This window comes from Lagenorhynchus albirostris, chromosome 13, assembly GCF_949774975.1.
Source record: "Lagenorhynchus albirostris chromosome 13, mLagAlb1.1, whole genome shotgun sequence".
Lineage (NCBI taxonomy): Eukaryota > Metazoa > Chordata > Mammalia > Artiodactyla > Delphinidae > Lagenorhynchus > Lagenorhynchus albirostris.
Window position 1 is genome coordinate 10298412 of NC_083107.1, and position 16557 is coordinate 10314968.

At 47.1% G+C, this 16557-nt stretch overlaps 1 protein-coding gene across 1 annotated transcript in view; it reads left to right on the forward strand.

Annotated features, from left to right (window-relative positions):
• The window catches only part of ACOXL (acyl-CoA oxidase like), a 380633-nt gene that overhangs the window by 122074 nt on the left and 242002 nt on the right, over positions 1–16557 (forward strand). Inside the window, 1 exon segment of the mRNA XM_060168784.1 lies at positions 409–443. Coding sequence (XP_060024767.1) covers positions 409–443 — 35 coding nt within the window.

Sequence of the window (16557 nt, forward strand, 5' to 3'; positions counted from 1 at the left end):
TAAGTTGAAACTAAAGATCGATCATTAAAACATGTTATTTAAAAGAAAAGCGTTATTTAGGAAGCATTAGCAGGAAGGTGTTTTAAGAAGTGTTTAAAAAAAATCGGCGCGTTACATCAGTATTCTTGTGAATTCAGCATGTGCTTGATATTATTTAATATGTATTCCTCTCTCTTTTTTTTTTTTTTTTTTTTGCAGTACGCGGGCCTCTCACTGTTGTGGCCTCTCCCATTGCGGAGCACAGGCTCCAGACGCGCAGGCTCAGCGGCCATGGCTCATGGGCCCAGCCGCTCCACGGCACGTGGGATCTTCCCGGACCGGGGCACGAACCCGCATCCCCTGCATCGGCAGGCAGACTCTCAACCACTGCGCCACCGGGGAAGCCCTCCTCTCTCTTTTTAATTGCAGCTTGGGTTGACGATAGCCATTCGCTATAGCCACAGGTAAAGTTACATTTTTTTCTTTTAAGGAGTATCCTTACTGATTTATAGATTTTGGTTTGCTCAAGTCTACAAGTTTTTGAGCTTAATTTTGGTGGCTGCTCTATCTGTGATGTCAGTGTGATAGCAATTAGATGAAATTGTTCTACTTGCTTGACTGGTGAGAGTTAATCACTCTTTGGAGGAATAAGATTTTTACGTGAAAGTTGTGGTAGATAGCCCATTTCTTTCTTTTTTAAATTTATCTATTTAATTTATTTATTTTTGGTTGCGTTGGGTCTTCATTGCTGCGCGTGGGCTTTCTCTAGTTGCGGCGAGCGGGGGCTACTCTTCATTGCGGTGCATGGGCTCCTCATCGCGGTGGCTTCTCTTGTTGTGGAGCACGGGCTCTAGGTGCGTGGGCTTCAGTAGTTGTGGCACACAGGCTCAGTAGTTGTGGCGCACGGGCTTAGTTGCCCTGCGGCATGTGGGATCTTCCCAGACCAGGGCTCGAACCCATGTCCCCTGCATTGGCAGGTGGATTCTTAACCACTGCGCCAACAGGGGAGCCCTGCCCATTTCTTTTAAAGTCAAAAATGTAATGCTCTAGGGCAGGGACCTGACGTGATTTCTGGGAGTGGACTCTGTCCAAGGGTGAGAAGTGGAAACAGGGATGTCATGCATGAGAAAGGAGGCCAGAAAGCCACACGAGGGATTGGCTTAGTGACTTTATTCAGAAAGCCAGCAGACTGTGAAGATGGACTAGTGTCCCAAAGATCCATTCAGACTTCTTTTATACTAAAAGGGGAGGGGGTGTGGCTGGTTGTTGCAGCCTTCTTGATGCTGGAATCCTTTGTTCTTGCAGCTGTCCTGTTGGTCAGGGCACAATGTTCCTATAACCCTCCAACAAGACAAATGTTATTCTCTGTTCTGCAACTTTTTATCTCTATGAATGGGAAAGTGTTATACCTTTAAAGGTCAGAGCCTTGAGAATGGGCTACCCTGTATATTCCAGGCTATAGGCAACATTCTTTTAGTGATTAACTTGTAGCAAGAGCAATAGAGTACAAAAAGGTTAAAGTAAAAGAAACAGATTCAGTATGGGGTCAGATTTGTTCTTCCCTATCACATCCCCATGGAGGTGGTGGGTGCACCATGAAGAAAGCACTTCGCTTGGATTGTAAACAACATTCCCCTTTGTTCCTCTTTCCCCAGAGCACCCCCCTCACTGAGGAAATGTGGCTGGTAGATAGAGGTTTATGAGGCTGAGTAGCAAGGTAGCCACTCTGAGCCATGGCCCTACGGGAGCTAAGGACAGGAGCTCTGTTGTGATAAGGGAAAGAAGGATGTTCGGGTGGTAAACGAACGTCGATTTTAGAGAGGGCAGAGCTTTGGAGCTGCTCATCCTGTGGCCACATTTATGGATTCTGCCCCAGTTCCTATCTGCCTACTGTCACTGGACGACCATTTATCATGCCCGTGCAGTGTGTGGGTCAGGGGTCTGGAAAGGGCAGTGAAGATGGCTTGTCTCTGCTTCACAGGGTCTGGAGCCTGTGCTGGGGGACTCAAGGGCTGGAGGGCGAGTCATCTGAAGGCTCACTTGCTCTTGTGTCCGGTGGGTGAGGCTGGCTTGTGGCTGGGGGGGCAGTCTCTGTTCCTCTCCATGGGGGCTGTTTTGAGCTTCCTCACAGCATGGTGGTTGGCTTTCTCTGAGTGAGTGTCCTGGAAAGAGAGAAGCACGTGGAAGCTGTCTCTGTTCCGTGGCCCAGCCTCACAGAGCATCACTTCCACCTTGTTCTACTGGTTGGCACAGTCGCAAGCCCCCACTTGTGTTCAGAGGGAGGGAGTAGAGACATCCGCCCCCCCTCGGTCGAGGGAGTGTCGGTCACGTTGTAACAAGAACATGAGAGGTGGCAGAGCTTTGTTCGGCCATATTTGGAAATGTGCTCTGCCATGGAGCCCAGCTGAGTGTTGGAGTATTTACTTAGAGCACTTGTGGAAAGAAATTTAAGACTGTCCTTGCTGCAAGGCACTCACTAGTTGGGGGTACACAAGGGGTATGTCTGAAGAAGACAGGACAGATGCAGTTCTCATAGGAGGGGGTCAACCAATCAAAGGAGGCTTCTTAGAGGCAGTGGCCCTTAAACCATCCTCATTCCACCGAAGTGCGAGAGTGGGACGCAGGTCCAGTTGGCTCAGGGAGATGCCTGGGCAGGCTGAGAATACAGGTCCCTGAGAACACATAGCCTTTCGATGACTATTTGACATGTATTTGGAGGAGAGGCAGCGTATGGGGAGGCTTTGGAGGGGTGGGGTGGATCCTGGCTGCCTCAGCCTTCCTTCTGTAGCCCTAGGAGTTCAGTCGCAACCCTAAACTTAGAACCCACTCCTCAAAACAAAGGCCCTGCCCAGGCTGGATGGCAGGCAAGCAGAAAGGCTAGCAGTTGTCTGTCTACGGGAGCATCTGCCTTCTGGGTCCATGCTCCATCCAAGGAGCCTAACCCCGCACTCCTCCTGGCCAGGCCACTGCTGTGCTCTCACGGGGGACGTCCTGGCAAAGGGAGCTGCCCCTGGGCTGTGTTTCCAGGGAAGTTTGCCTCCAGGCTGTCCTGTCTCCTGTCTTAGCTCTGGGCCGTCAGGTTCAGAGCAGGGAGTCATGGATATTTGCATAAATGCAGCAAAAAGCGAAGACAAATCTAAATAACTTACAAAGGGAAGTAGTGAGGTGGGGGAGGAGGAAAGTGAAGGTATCTACTGAGCTTCCTTTGCCAGTGCCCAGTGCCTTCACCATATGCCTCAGGGGCTGGGGCCCCCGGAGTGAGCGGTGGCCCAGCGAAGCCCGTATTCACAAGAGGCTGCTCACACCATCCATGTGCCCCTGCCAGGAGCCTGAAGTCTTTAGGAGCAGAGAGAATGGTTAGAAGATGATTGCTGAAACTCAGGGATGACCCAGAGACTTTGTTTTTCTTTTTTGGCTCGGCTGGGCCTCGAACAAAGTGTAAATGTCCAATTTCCACATCCGATGGACGCAAGCCAAGGTGGAGAGAGGTTGTGAGGAGCGTTTGACCTGTCCAGGTACCAACATCTTAAAATAACAGAGGCCTTATCAGAGGTTGTGTTTTTTTTGCTTTTTTTTTTTTTTTTTTTGATGTGGACCATTTGTTAAAGTCTTTATTGACTTTGTTGCAATATTGCTTCTGTTTTATGTTTTTGGTTTTTTGGCCCCGAGGCATGTGGGACCTTAGCTCCCCGACCAGGGATCGAACCCGTACCCCCTGCATTGGAAGGTGAAGTCTTAACCACTGGACCGCCAGGGAAGTCCCCAGAGGTTGTGTTTTGCAAAAATTATTTCTGAAACAGGGGATTCTGAGTTAAAAATTCCAGGAAGCGCAACAGCAGCCGTCAAGTGTGGTGAGGAGGAATCTTCCAGTCTGCTGGAATGGGTGACACTTGATACGGTGTCACTGAGGAGACACTTGCAGGTCAGGGCCACACCACCTGCCCCTTGCCCCATGGCCTTTGTCCTGTCTCTGGGGTCAGCGGGCACAGGAGGAATCGGCCTTTCCTCTCAGACACCTGCAGGTCACCGTGTTGCCTGGTGGTGCCTCTTCTGTCCCTCCTGCTGCCTGGCCCTGTCACACACCTCTGTCCTCACATAGGAGGAGGAAGATGAAGGGGGTGGGTTTCTGGTTGTGTCCCCTATTTAAAAATCCTACTAGCTTATTTAGATTAATTGAAACTTCCATCCTTTTGTCGATTGCTTTTTTTTTGGTAAATTATACCTAACAGAAATTTACTATTTTATTTATTTATTTATTTTTTGGCATATACTTAATTTACAATGTTGTGTTAGTTTCAAGTGTACGGCAAATTGACTCAGTTATATCGATGCATATACATATATATTTATTTTCAGGTTCTTTTCCGTTATAGGTTATTACAAGATATTTAGTATATTTCCCTGTGCTACCCAGTAGGACCTTCTTTTCCTGTTTTATATATTGTAGTGTGTATATGTTAATCCCAAACTCCTAATTCATGTCCCCCCTCCCTCCTTTTGGTAACCATAAGTTTGTTTTCTATGTTCGTGAGTCTATTTCTGTTTTGTAAATGAGTTCATTTGTGTCATTTTTTTTAGATTAAAAGTGATGTAAAAAATAAAGTTTACCATTTTAACCCTTAAAAAAGGATTAGGGAGTGTACAGCTCTGTGGCATTAAGCACATTCACATTGTTGTGCAGACATCATCACCATCCAACTCCAGAACTTTTTCATCCTCCCATACTGAAAGTCTGCACCCACTGAACACTGACACCACCGTCCCAAGCCCCCAGCAACCACCATTCTACTTTCTGTCTCTGAATTTGACGACTCGAGGAACGTTACAGATGTGGAATCATATGGTATTTGTCCTTCTGTGGCTGGCTTATTTCACTTAGCAGAGTGTCCTCAGGGTTCATTCATGTAGCATGTGACAGGATTCCCTTCCTTTTTAAAGGCTGTATACTGTTCCATTCCATACATAACTCTTTCTTTATCCATTCACCTGTCGATGGACATTTGGGTTGTTTCTGTCTTTTGGTTATTGTTAATAATGCTGCTGTGAACACGGGCATACAAATATCTCTTGGAAACTTTGCCTTCAATTCTTTTGGGTGGAATGGGTGGATCACATGGTAATTTTATTTGTAGACTTTTGAGGAGCTGCTGTACTATTTTCCTGTTGATTACTTTTTAAATGGGGTTGTATCTGTGTCTATATAGTTCTTGGTCACTTCAAAAGCTCACGGCCGGGCTTCCTTGGTGGTGCACTGGTTGAGAGTCCGCCTGCCGATGCAGGGGACACGGGTTCGTGCCCCGGTCCGGGAAGATCCCACATGCCGCGGAGCGGCTGGGCCCATGAGCCATGGCCGCTGAGCCTGCTCTGCGCGACGGGAGAGGCCACAACAGTGAGAGGCTCGCGTACCGCAAAAAAAAAAAAAAAAAAAGAAAAGAAAAAAAGCTCACGGTTACTATTGAGAAATGGTTTCCAATTCCCTTGTCACGTTTGCCCAGAGCCCAGATGCCGGGATTGGGGTTTTCCTGGGTCTTTCCTGTGTGGATAGGGATGTTTTTGGAAACACAGTTCGGGACTTTTGGTTCTAATCACCAGGTCTGTTTCCAGAATTATAACAGCAGGGCTGGGGCCAAGTGAGGTGGTGGAGAAACCCCAGCAGACTCCTTCAGTAGGTGGGGGTGAGATGAAGGGGAGCGAAGAGGCAAATGTGTTTCCAAGAGGCCAGTATTGGGAGGATGGGCTCACCTATGAAGAGGGACAGATTCGGTGGCCTTAAGGGACACAAGTGTAGGAGGAGGGGAAGGAGCCTATAAAATCTGAAAACGCTGCTAGCAGGCAGCACCTCTCAGGCTGCTACAGACATGTGGGGCAGAGCTCTTGTGCGGCAAGAAAGGAGTTTACTGCTCGAAGGGTGCCCGGTTTTGTTTTTGTGCATCTGCGTTGGTGCCTCAGCTATCAAATTTCCCTTGTTACAGTGAACTACAGTGAACAGTGCTCAGAGTTAGGACCAGTCCCCGCCCCGACCCCTACCCCCATCTCCTCACTAACACGTGCACACCCCAGCCATCCCCACTCCTGCCCCAGGCATGATGGTTCAGCCTCTAAATCCTGCTACACCTGTTACTCCAGACCTATGCGTGTGATACAGGAGTGCGTGCATGTCTCTGTGTGTGTGTGTGTGTGTGTGTGTGACGTGGTGTCGGATAGGGGGCTGAGGGGCCAGGAAGTGGAGAATGACGTAGTCATATTCCCAACGTATAGATGTACCAAGCAAGGAAGAGCATCTCCCGTGACGGACCACGTGTTTGGCAGCAAGTCCTGCACGCGTTTCATTTATTGTCGTGGCATTTTAATTTATTTTCGTAAAGTCAAGTCACTTTTCAGAGTGGAAAATTGTCTCTTGATGTTCATTCCCCACTGTTTGGCTTGAGGTTTTCGGGTGGAATCCACACGGTGGTGACGGCTGGGTAACCCCCAGAAGTGCCCTTTGCAGGTAACAGCTCTAGAGGCCCCACTACCCGCCCAGCGGGGAAATTGTTCCCCACTGTGTGGGTGTTTTGTTTTTTATTTTTCTACAAGATTGAAAGAGAGTTTAGATGTTCTTCCTGCCTGTCACAGGGCAGCAGCCCGAGGAAGCCTGCTCCCTCCTGGTGGGAACCCCTGGGCCAGGATGAACCGGGCTCAGGAGGGATCGGCTCAGCTCTGGCGCTCATTCTCCGATACGGTGGAGAGCTCGCACGCAACAACAGCAGGGAATTTTTGCATGTGGCACTTATGACCATATTTCGAAGAAAGGCTCATGAAAGCAAGGTGTGAGAGCAGCAAAGTGGCCCCCGACAGAATTACTTTGCTCTGTTTTTTGTTTTTGTCGGTTGTCCTTTCCTAATAAATGAGGAAGGGCGGATGGACCTAGAGACGATTGTACTAAGTGAAGTCAGTCAGACAGAGAAAGGCAAATACCATATGATATTTCACTTGTGTGTGGAATCTAAAATATGACACAGATGAACTTATTTACAAAGCAGAAATAGACTCACAGACATAGAGAACAGACTTGTGGTTACCAAAGGGAAAAGGGGGTGTGGGAGGAATAAATTAGGAGTTTGGGCTTAGCATATACAAACTACTATATATAAAACAGATAAACACACGGTCCTACTATATAGCACAGGGAGCTATATTCAATATCCTGTGATAAACCATAATGGAAAAGAACATGAAGACGAATATATATATACACACACAGGCACACACACACACACACGAATCACTTTGCTGTGCACCAGAAACTAACACGACGTTGTAAATCAACTACACTTCAGTTTAAAAAAGTAAATGAGGAAGGAAGGGAAGTTTCCATTTGGCTTGTTATAGTTAAATGGAAAGCCGCAGAGTTTTGACTTTTAGATGAAGGCTAAAGGTAAATCATTCTCACAACTGATTTCTTTCTGTCAGTTTCTTGGATAGAATCAGTACCCTATTCAGGCCTGTGCTCTAAACCTAATATTGGAGCTACAGGTACCAATCCCCTGAAAGGTTTTGAGGTCCTCTGAGGGTTGGCAAGGGGAAGGGAGAATGGGGGAGCTTGCATGTGATTAGTCCAGGGAAGTGGGCGAGTTGACAGCTTGATCAGCCCTGAGCTGGACTAAGGTGGGTGTGGCCTTACACTGAAAAGGCAGACCCCCTGATCTTAGGTCATTCTGAGACTGCCTTCAGGTATTGGTTTCTGAACGAGCCCAAGAGGGCCCAGCAGGAAGTGAAGGGGTCGTGTACTTTTGTTTTCTGGTTTAGATTAGAAGCACAGTTTGAAGTTCCTAGATGAAGCAGAATATTTATTGAATGGACAGGCTGCATCAATGAGCAAATGTCATCTTAAGATACAAAGGGAGGAAAAGACAAGAAACAGGGCCATCAGGCCTATTGGACGTTGATTTCAAACACCTAGCGACTCCCATTTGGAGCTGGTTTGATCTTGTGGAGACAGCTGGTGGAGACTGTTGTTCTCCAAAGTCTATAAAAATAAACAAAGATGCCATTCTGGCCTTTTTTCCCCTTCCAGGGAGTAGTTGTTTCTGTCACTGGGGTTCTCTGGCCGACTGTTCCATCTGTCTGTTTTTCAGACTTCACAATGAGGCTCCAACCAGATTTATACGCAGCGTTGCCAAGAAATTTATCCAACCCCAATGGTATAATCTTAAAAGCAAAGCCATCTTTTGGAAGGTTGTGTTTTTTAGATAACCTTAATGCAGAAGTTTGCCCTCCAGAGAGCAGAATATGAATGTTCACAGGGTGTCTGAGTTAGATCCTCCTAGTGAGGACCTTGGGGGCCGAGGTTGTACAGCAGAGCTCGGCATGGGGCTGTGGATGTGCCTGGTGAGTGGTAGATGCTTTTCAGGGTCCAGGGGACTAAAGGGTACATGGATGTGCCTCTCCATCCCCTCCGCCACCCCCGTTTCAAAATTGAAGTATGGCTGATTTACAATGTTGTGTTAGTTTCTTGTGTACAGCAAAGTGACTGTACACCAGAATATATGTATATTCTTGTTCAGGTTCTTTTCCATTATAGGTTATTCCGAGACATTGAATATAGTTCCCTGTGGTATACAGTAGCTCCTTGTTGTTTATCTATTTTATATATAGTATTTTGTATCTGCTAATCCCAAACTCCTACCCCCTTTGCCCTCCCCCACCCCCTTTGCCCTTTGGTAACCATAAATTTGTTTTGTATGTCTGTGAGTCTGGTTCTGTTTTGTAAATAAGTTCATTTGTATCAGTGTTTTGGATTCCACATATAAGTGATATCATATGATATTTGTCCTTCTCTGTCTGATTTACTTCATTTGGTATGATAATGTTTAGATCCATCCATGTTGGTGCAAATGGCATTATTCCATTCTTTTTTATGATTAAGTAATATTCCATTGAGTATACACACCACATCTTCTTTATCCATCCGTCAGTGGACACATAGGTTGCTTCCATGTCTGGCCTATTGTAAATAGTGCTGCTGTGAACATTGGCGTGCATGTATCTTTTCAAATTAGAGATTTTGTCTTTTCTGAGTATATGCCCAGGAGTGGGATTGTTGGATCATATGGTAAGTTTTAGTTTTTTGAGGAACCTCCATACTGTTTTCCAGTAAATTGGCTGCACCAATTTACATTCCCACCAACAGTGCAGGAGGGTTCCCTTTTCTCCATACCCTCTCCAGCATTTATTATTTGTAGACTTTTCGTTGATGGCCATTCTGACTGGTGTGAGGTGATGATACCTTATTGTAGTTTTGATGTGCATTTCTCTACTAATCAGCGATGCTGAGCATCTTTTCATGTGCCTATTGGCCATCTGTATGTATTCTTGGAGAAATGTCTATTTAGGTCTTCTGCCCATTTTTTGTTTCTTCATCCCCTTTTGATCTCTTGTCTGGTATCAAATTGGTGGCTTTGTTTTCTAGGGACCTTCTCGTCCAGGATCCTGGCCATTTCCCCAGTCAAGCCTGCTCATCACATACCTGTTGCCATCTCCACAAGATGGCCTCTAGGGAAATCTTTTGCCTGCCACCAACGGGATCTTTCTCAAACACAGATCTGATCATGCCCCTTCCACTCAGGAGTTTCCGTGGGCTTCCATATGTAGAGAACAGCGTTCTGACCCTTAGCATGGGCCTCCAGACCTCATGCCCAACCTCTGTCTCCTCCCATTTTGCAGCCCTGAGATTCCTGCCTCCTTTACCCCTTGCTCTGGCATTTTCCTTTGAAGACTTAACTTTCCTCCTCTCTTCTGCATTAGTGTACTCCTACTCACCCTCCAGTGGCCCCTTAGATGTCACCTCCTTTTCAACAATTTATCCAGGAACCATATTCCTTTCTGTTGTAGGTCTCAGGGCTAATTTCCAGGTCTTTTCCTTTTTGTGTCTTTTCCTTTCTGTCTCAGGTAGCAGGTTGGAGAGGCAGACTGCCTTCTTATTCCCCCCAACATGTGCCCCTCCACATAAGAACATGTGAACTCCACAGCTCAGCCCTTCGAGCCAAGGCCATTTGGCAAAGCCATTCTGCATGGGTAGGTCTGGGAGGAACTGGTTGGTCTTCCTTCTATAATATCTCTGAAAGGTAACCACTCTTTTACTTTCAAAAAGATAAGGCACCCAACTCAAATTGATCTAGAGATTCAATACAAATCAAATGAAAATGTAGAAACATAAATGTTTTGTATAATGATAAGCTAATTCAAAAAATGACAAGATCATTCAAAAATTTATATATAAAGGCAAAAGAGCTAGAATAGCCAAAGCAGCTTTGAAAAGGAGCAGAGTTGGAAGACTTACACCTCCTGACTTCAGAACGTACACTCTAAAACAACAGTAATCAAGATAGCGTGGTATTGGTGAAAGACAGATATACAGGTCAGTGGAACAGAATAGCGTCTACGAGTAGACCCACACGTAAATGATCAATTGATTTTCAACAAGTGCCAAGGAAACCCATCAGAGAAAGGATAATCAAACCCCAAAGCCTCAACCCATCCCTTACAACATGTGTAACAATGAACAAAAATGGGTCATGGGCCTAAAGTAAAAGCAAAAAAATCCCAAAAACTTTATAGAATAAAACATCGCAGAAAATCTTTGTGACCTTGGGCCAGGCAAAAATTGCTTCAGACACAAAAAGCATAAACTATAAAAGTTGGTAAAATGGATTTTATCAAAGTTAAAAACATCTGCTCTTTGAAAAACCACTGCTAAGAAACTAAAAGACAAAAAACAAACCAGAAGAAAATTATTTCAAAACACTTATCTGATAAAGGACTTGTATCCAGAATACATGTGGAACTCTCACAACCCTTTGACAGGAAAGCAATTGAATAAATGAGCAAAAATTCTTGAACTGATACGTGACCAAAGAAGAGCTACAGATGGCCCATCAGCCCATGAAGAGATGTGCAACATCATTAGTCGTTAAGGAAATGCAAATTAAGACCACAATGAGATACCATTACACACAGGTCAGAGTGGCTTAAAAAAAACCCCAATGAAACACAGCAATGAAACACAAAACTCACAAACACTGTTGATAGGAAGGTGCTAGGACATGGAGTAACCGGAACTCTCACCCCTTTTGCTGGTGGGAAGGCAAAATGGTGCGGCCACTTTGGAAAACTTCAGTAGTTTCTTGTAATTTTATTTTGATTGATTGATTGATTGATTGATTTATGGCTGTGTTGGGTCTTAGTTGCTGTGCGTGGGCTTTCTCTAGTTGCGGCAAGTGGGGGCTACTCTTCATTGTGGTGCACGGGTTTCTCATTGCGGTGGCTTCTCTTGTTGCGGAGCATGGGCTCTAGGCGCGCAGGCTTCAGTAGTTGTGGTGCGTGGGCTCAGTAGTTGTGGCTCACGGGCTCTAGAGTGCAGGCTTAGTAGTTGTGGCTCACGGGCTTAGTTACTCCCCAGCATGTGGGATCTTCCAGGACCAGGGCTTGAACACATGTCCCCTGCACTGGCAGGCCGATTCTTAACCACTGTGACACCAGGGAAGTCCGTTGCTTGTAATTTTAAGCATTACCTTACTGTACCCCACCCAGTGACTCGACTCCCAGATTGTACTTACCCAAGAGAAATGAAAACATTCACCCACACCAAGACTTGTATGCAAATGTCCACAGCAACTCTATTCACGGTAGCCCCAAAAGGAAAATAATCTTTACTGTCCTGCACCTGGGAAGTTGGATAAACAGACTTCCACATCCCACATTTCACTGGCACATCTGCACAATGAAATATACTCAGCAGTAAAAAGGCATCATGCTGAGTGAACGAAGCCAGCCTCAGAAGCACATGCTGTATGATTCCATTTGTATGACATCCTGGAAAAGGGAGAGCCATAGGGAAGAAAACAGGTCCGTGGTTGCCAGGGTTGGGGGTGGGTTGAGAAAGCAGCATGAGGGATTTTGGGGGGGCATGGTAGACTTATTCTAAATTTTGGTAGAACTGTAACACCTAGGAGGGGTGCATTTCACTGTAATTGAGTTATTCCTCAGTAAACATGACGTAAAGAGAGCTAAGGTCGGGGAGAGCCCGGGCCCCTCTGCACTGAGACCACCGAGTCTGAGGCCACGTGGACAGTCCTGTGTCCAGGTGCTTTGGGATACGATCTCAGGGCTTCTGCATACGGAATTAGGCTGTGTTTTGCGTGTCCAGTTCCCTAGTTTTGCTCACTCAGTCATCTTCAGTAAAGACAGTTGACACCTGTAACCTCGCACAGTTTAACTGGCTGATATCTTGAAGCCGGTTCACAGGTGTGGTCAGGACTGTTGCCACCCGTGGACTTCTTGGACCGAAAGGTGCTGGGTAGAGTGAGGCCCTTTCAGTGGATTGGTTCAGCAGGAGGCAATTGGATTTGACCTTATTCTTCACCCACAAGGCTGCTGCCAGGGCGGGGAGTGCTGGAGGGGCTGCCAGCACCTGTTCTCCAGTCTGGGGTCCCCTGAGCCTGTAGGAAGCCGGGCTGGGCTGGGCTGGCCCCCCTCCGTGGGGAGAGCGGAGGCCCTGGTGCAGGTGCCCGAGGTCACGTTCCTAGAGGCACTGCTCATCTCATCCATCTGGAAAACTCATCGGTTGGCTGGCCTCTCTCTGGAGACCCGGGGAAGGGGGTGCAGCTGTTTCTAGCTCTCACCAGTGAGAAAGTAGTGAGAAAGCAGCTCTGTGTTCTGCCCTGGCCACCCAGGCGAGTGTGGCAGGTGTCACCCCAACTCCCACTCGGTTGGTTGCGCCGGGCAGGGGGCAGGGGGCAGGGCACCGGGCACCCAGTGAACGGGGTGCCCTCTGCACAGAGAAACGAGCCTGCGCAGAGGGTCGGCGGGATCCTCAGCGTACTTAGACGAACAGCCTTTCTGCCATCTCGGGGCCACTGTGCAGGCCAGAGCTTATGGCAGTCCCGCTGGATGAGGGGAGTGCAGGGTCCTCGGTGTATTCCCTGGACAGGTGCCGTATCACCCTGGTCCAGCAGATCACGTGACAGTGAGCATGCATCACCCATTTTATGGGAGGAGAGTTTGCCAAGGCCCTGCTAGTGTGTCCCTTAAGTGAGAGAGGACCCAGGGGTTCAGACTGATGCATTGGGGGGCCTGGACCACTGAAGGTTTCTCTGTGACTCGACCTGCAAGCTGGGCTGTAGGTTCTACGCGCCCTCGTCCTGAAGGGTGTTTCTCAAGTTTTAATGTACAGTTTTAATGTAATGGCAAGAGGTAATCCCGAGACAGTTATGCTAGCCACAGAAAGTTCTAGGTTTATCTCCTTTTAGTCAGCAAGGTGCCTTGTTTATAGGTAGTTGCTGCTTATGAATGACGTTTTGGCTTCCTCTGTGGCTCAAACTGCCTAGACATCAGGAACCTCCTGCAGACTCTGAATTACACAGAGGAACGGGCCTGTGGGGGACCTGGAGTTCCTCCTGAAGGGGGCAGCACGCGTGCCATCCTCTGCGGGCCCATTGCAAGAGGAATTGTGCCGAGGCAGCTCTTTTTTGTTTTCCTGAGGTGTCTTATCGCTTAGATTATACTTCCTGCTTAGGTTGGTAGAGCGTCAATTGCCATGCAGAGAAGTGAATATGTAAGTCTACCCTCTGCGGTCTTTTATAAGGTAGACGTGACTGCTGTTCACAGCTGCTCGTCTGTTCCACAAGACAGTCTCCATCTCCTTGGAGCCCACGGTGGGTGGAGGTGGAGAGCGGGTGCTCAGAGGCACAGAAGGAGCTTTGTGTCCACATGTGTAGCTGTCCCCCGATGTCCGCAGCATCCCTGCTCCAGTGAGCAAGTTGGGTTACCATCGGTGCTGGCCTCGTGCTTTGAGGCACATCTTTTGGTTATTTATTTACACCCCAAGACCAGTGGTTTTAAACTGGGGTGATTTTGCCTCCCAGGGACAAATGGTGATATTTTTGGTTGTCCCAATAAAGGAGTGGGGTACTTCTGGCCTCTGTGGCAAGGGATGCAGCTGACCATCCCACAATGCATGGGACAGCCTCTCACCACAAAGAACTGTCCGGCCCCAAATGCGAATAGTTCCAAGATGGAGAAATCCTGCCCTAGACCGAGAGCTTCTCGAGGTCGGTGCAGTATTTATTCTTTCCAGCTTCAGGGCTGGCAGGCATCGTGTGCTTAGTAGTGGAGACTGAATGAAATCTGTTATTAAGAGGCTCACATGCTGTGTTGGCTTTTGTGTTGACAAAATACTGTCTAATATTCCCTGAAAGTCTTTTTGCTCTCTTTTATCTCTTTGCTTTTTTGTTTACATGTAGAAATCAAATCAGCTTTCCAATGAATCGTACTCATGGGTGGGAGGGAACGTTAGCCTCATCCTAAATGGTAGATGACCTCGAATCCATTTATGGTTGTCTGTGCAACACTGTAGAAGCACACATCAACAGTTAGGCTCACTGTCGCCCTCGGAGCCAGCCCTCTGCCATTCCCAGTGTGGTTCTCATTGGAGATACACGGGAGGGTCCTGCCCTGCTAATAATCCACGGGGTGTGACAGGTAGCTGGAAGGTAATTGATTATTTTACCTCGACTGTCCTATTTCGAATATCCCTCTCTCCAACCTTCCCTCCTTTTTAAAATCTGAAAAAGAAAAAGAAATAAAATCCAGAACATTAAAAAAATCCAATTGGATGTAGATTCATTTGTTTGTTCATTCAACCAGTAAATAAATACTGAGTATCTAGCATGACTAAATGAGGTGAAAGCACACCGTATCTGCCTCTGGTGAGTCTGGTGCAAATACAGTACCATTAGGGTGAAAAAGGAAGTGTTTGAGGTACTGAGTGTGTGTGTGTGTGTGTGTGTGTGTGTGTGTGTGTGTGTGTGTGTGTGTGTGTGTGTGTGTGTGTGTGTGGTGGGTGGGTGTGGGCAGTAGGCCATGCCAGGCTCCATAAGGTGGGCTGGAGGCAACTTCTGGGGGAGAAAGAAGAGATTAGCAGGCAGAGGTGGGTGGAGGATATGATTAGTGCTGCTGATGCAACTTTCAGACTCCCTGCTGTCTGTAGGGATGGTCCAGGCAGAGGCTCACTGCATCCTCACGACCACACCATGTGGTCCTGGGGGGTCCCAACTCAAGCCCCAGACTCCAACAGAAGATGTGTTTCCCAAAGCCTCTGGGGGCTCCTGGGCATGATGCACGTGGCTCACAGCCTTGATCCAGCCCCAGCCCCCAGGGAGGGGTATTTGTTTGCTGGCCACTGGCAGGCGCTACCGTCCAGTGGGAGAGCAATTACATGATGACGTTTGGGCTGGAAGGGCAGGCCATGCTGATGGAAGATTTCCTCTTAGAATAAATCTACTTAAGTGAAAACTGAGTCAATTTATGGAAGTATGTTAAGGAGACTTCAGGTGGTGTGTTGATGTGACGGAAGCTGTTGAGGGCTGTCCATGAGTCAAGGGTCTGGAAAGCCCGCTCAACCCCAGGAGAACGGTTGCTCTTCGTGAAGTGATGCAGGAGGGACCAGGATTTTCTGAGTTTTCATTTCATCCCTTGAGAAAGGGAGGGAGCAGTGGCCCCTGTCTGTCTGGTGCAGGGTTAAGAGTTCAAAGACCACTGCTCTGCTCAGCCGGTCCCCCTCCCTGCACACCCCACCTCCCATCTCTCACACTGATGCAGGACTTGGGACCAGGAGTGGGGGGGCTGGGGGGAGCTACCAACCTGTGCTCCAAGAAACTCTCTCCCAGTTGAGATAGTTGACTGACCACAAGGGGCCTGTTTGGTCTGAACTGAAACCTTTTAGGATCTTCTTTTTAATCACACGTCCTCTGTGATTAAAGTAGGTGGGGAAACAAAAAGAAACGTTAAGTGTTAGAGACAAGTCTGCTTAATAAAAGGGAAATTCTGTTGTTTCTTCTTTTATACTTGTTACTTTTCTTTGTATATCTGAAAGCAAGGGTAAAAGAAAACAGCAGTGATTCTCCCAGTTGCCAACAGTTAACCTTGACTGTAAAAAGTTTTTTTTTTTTAACATCTTTATTGGAGTATAATTGCTTTACAATGGTATATTAGTTTCTGCTGTATAACAAAGTGAATCAGCTATACATATACATATATCCCCATATCCCCTCCCTCTTGCGTCTCCCTCCCACCCTCCCTACCCCACCCCTCTAGGTGGTCACAAAGCACCGAGCTGATCTCCCTGTGCTATGCGGCTGCTTCCCACTAGCTATCTATTTGACATTTGGTAGTGTACATATGTCCATGCCACCCTCTCACTTCGTCCCAGCTTACACTTCCCCCTCCCCGTGTCCTCAAGTCCATTCTCTACGTCTGCGTCTTTATTCCTGTCCTGACCCTAGGTTCTTCAGAACCATTTTTTTCTTTTTTTTTTTAGATTCCATATATGTGTGTTAGCATATGGTATTTGTTTTTCTCTTTCTGACTTACTTCACTCTGTATGACAGACTCTAGGTCCATCCACCTCACTACAAATAACTCAATTTTGTTTCTTTTTATGGCTAATATTCCATTGTATATATGTGCCACATTTTCTTTATCCATTCATGTGTTGATGAACACTTAGGTTGCTTCCATGTCCTGGCTATTGTAAATAGT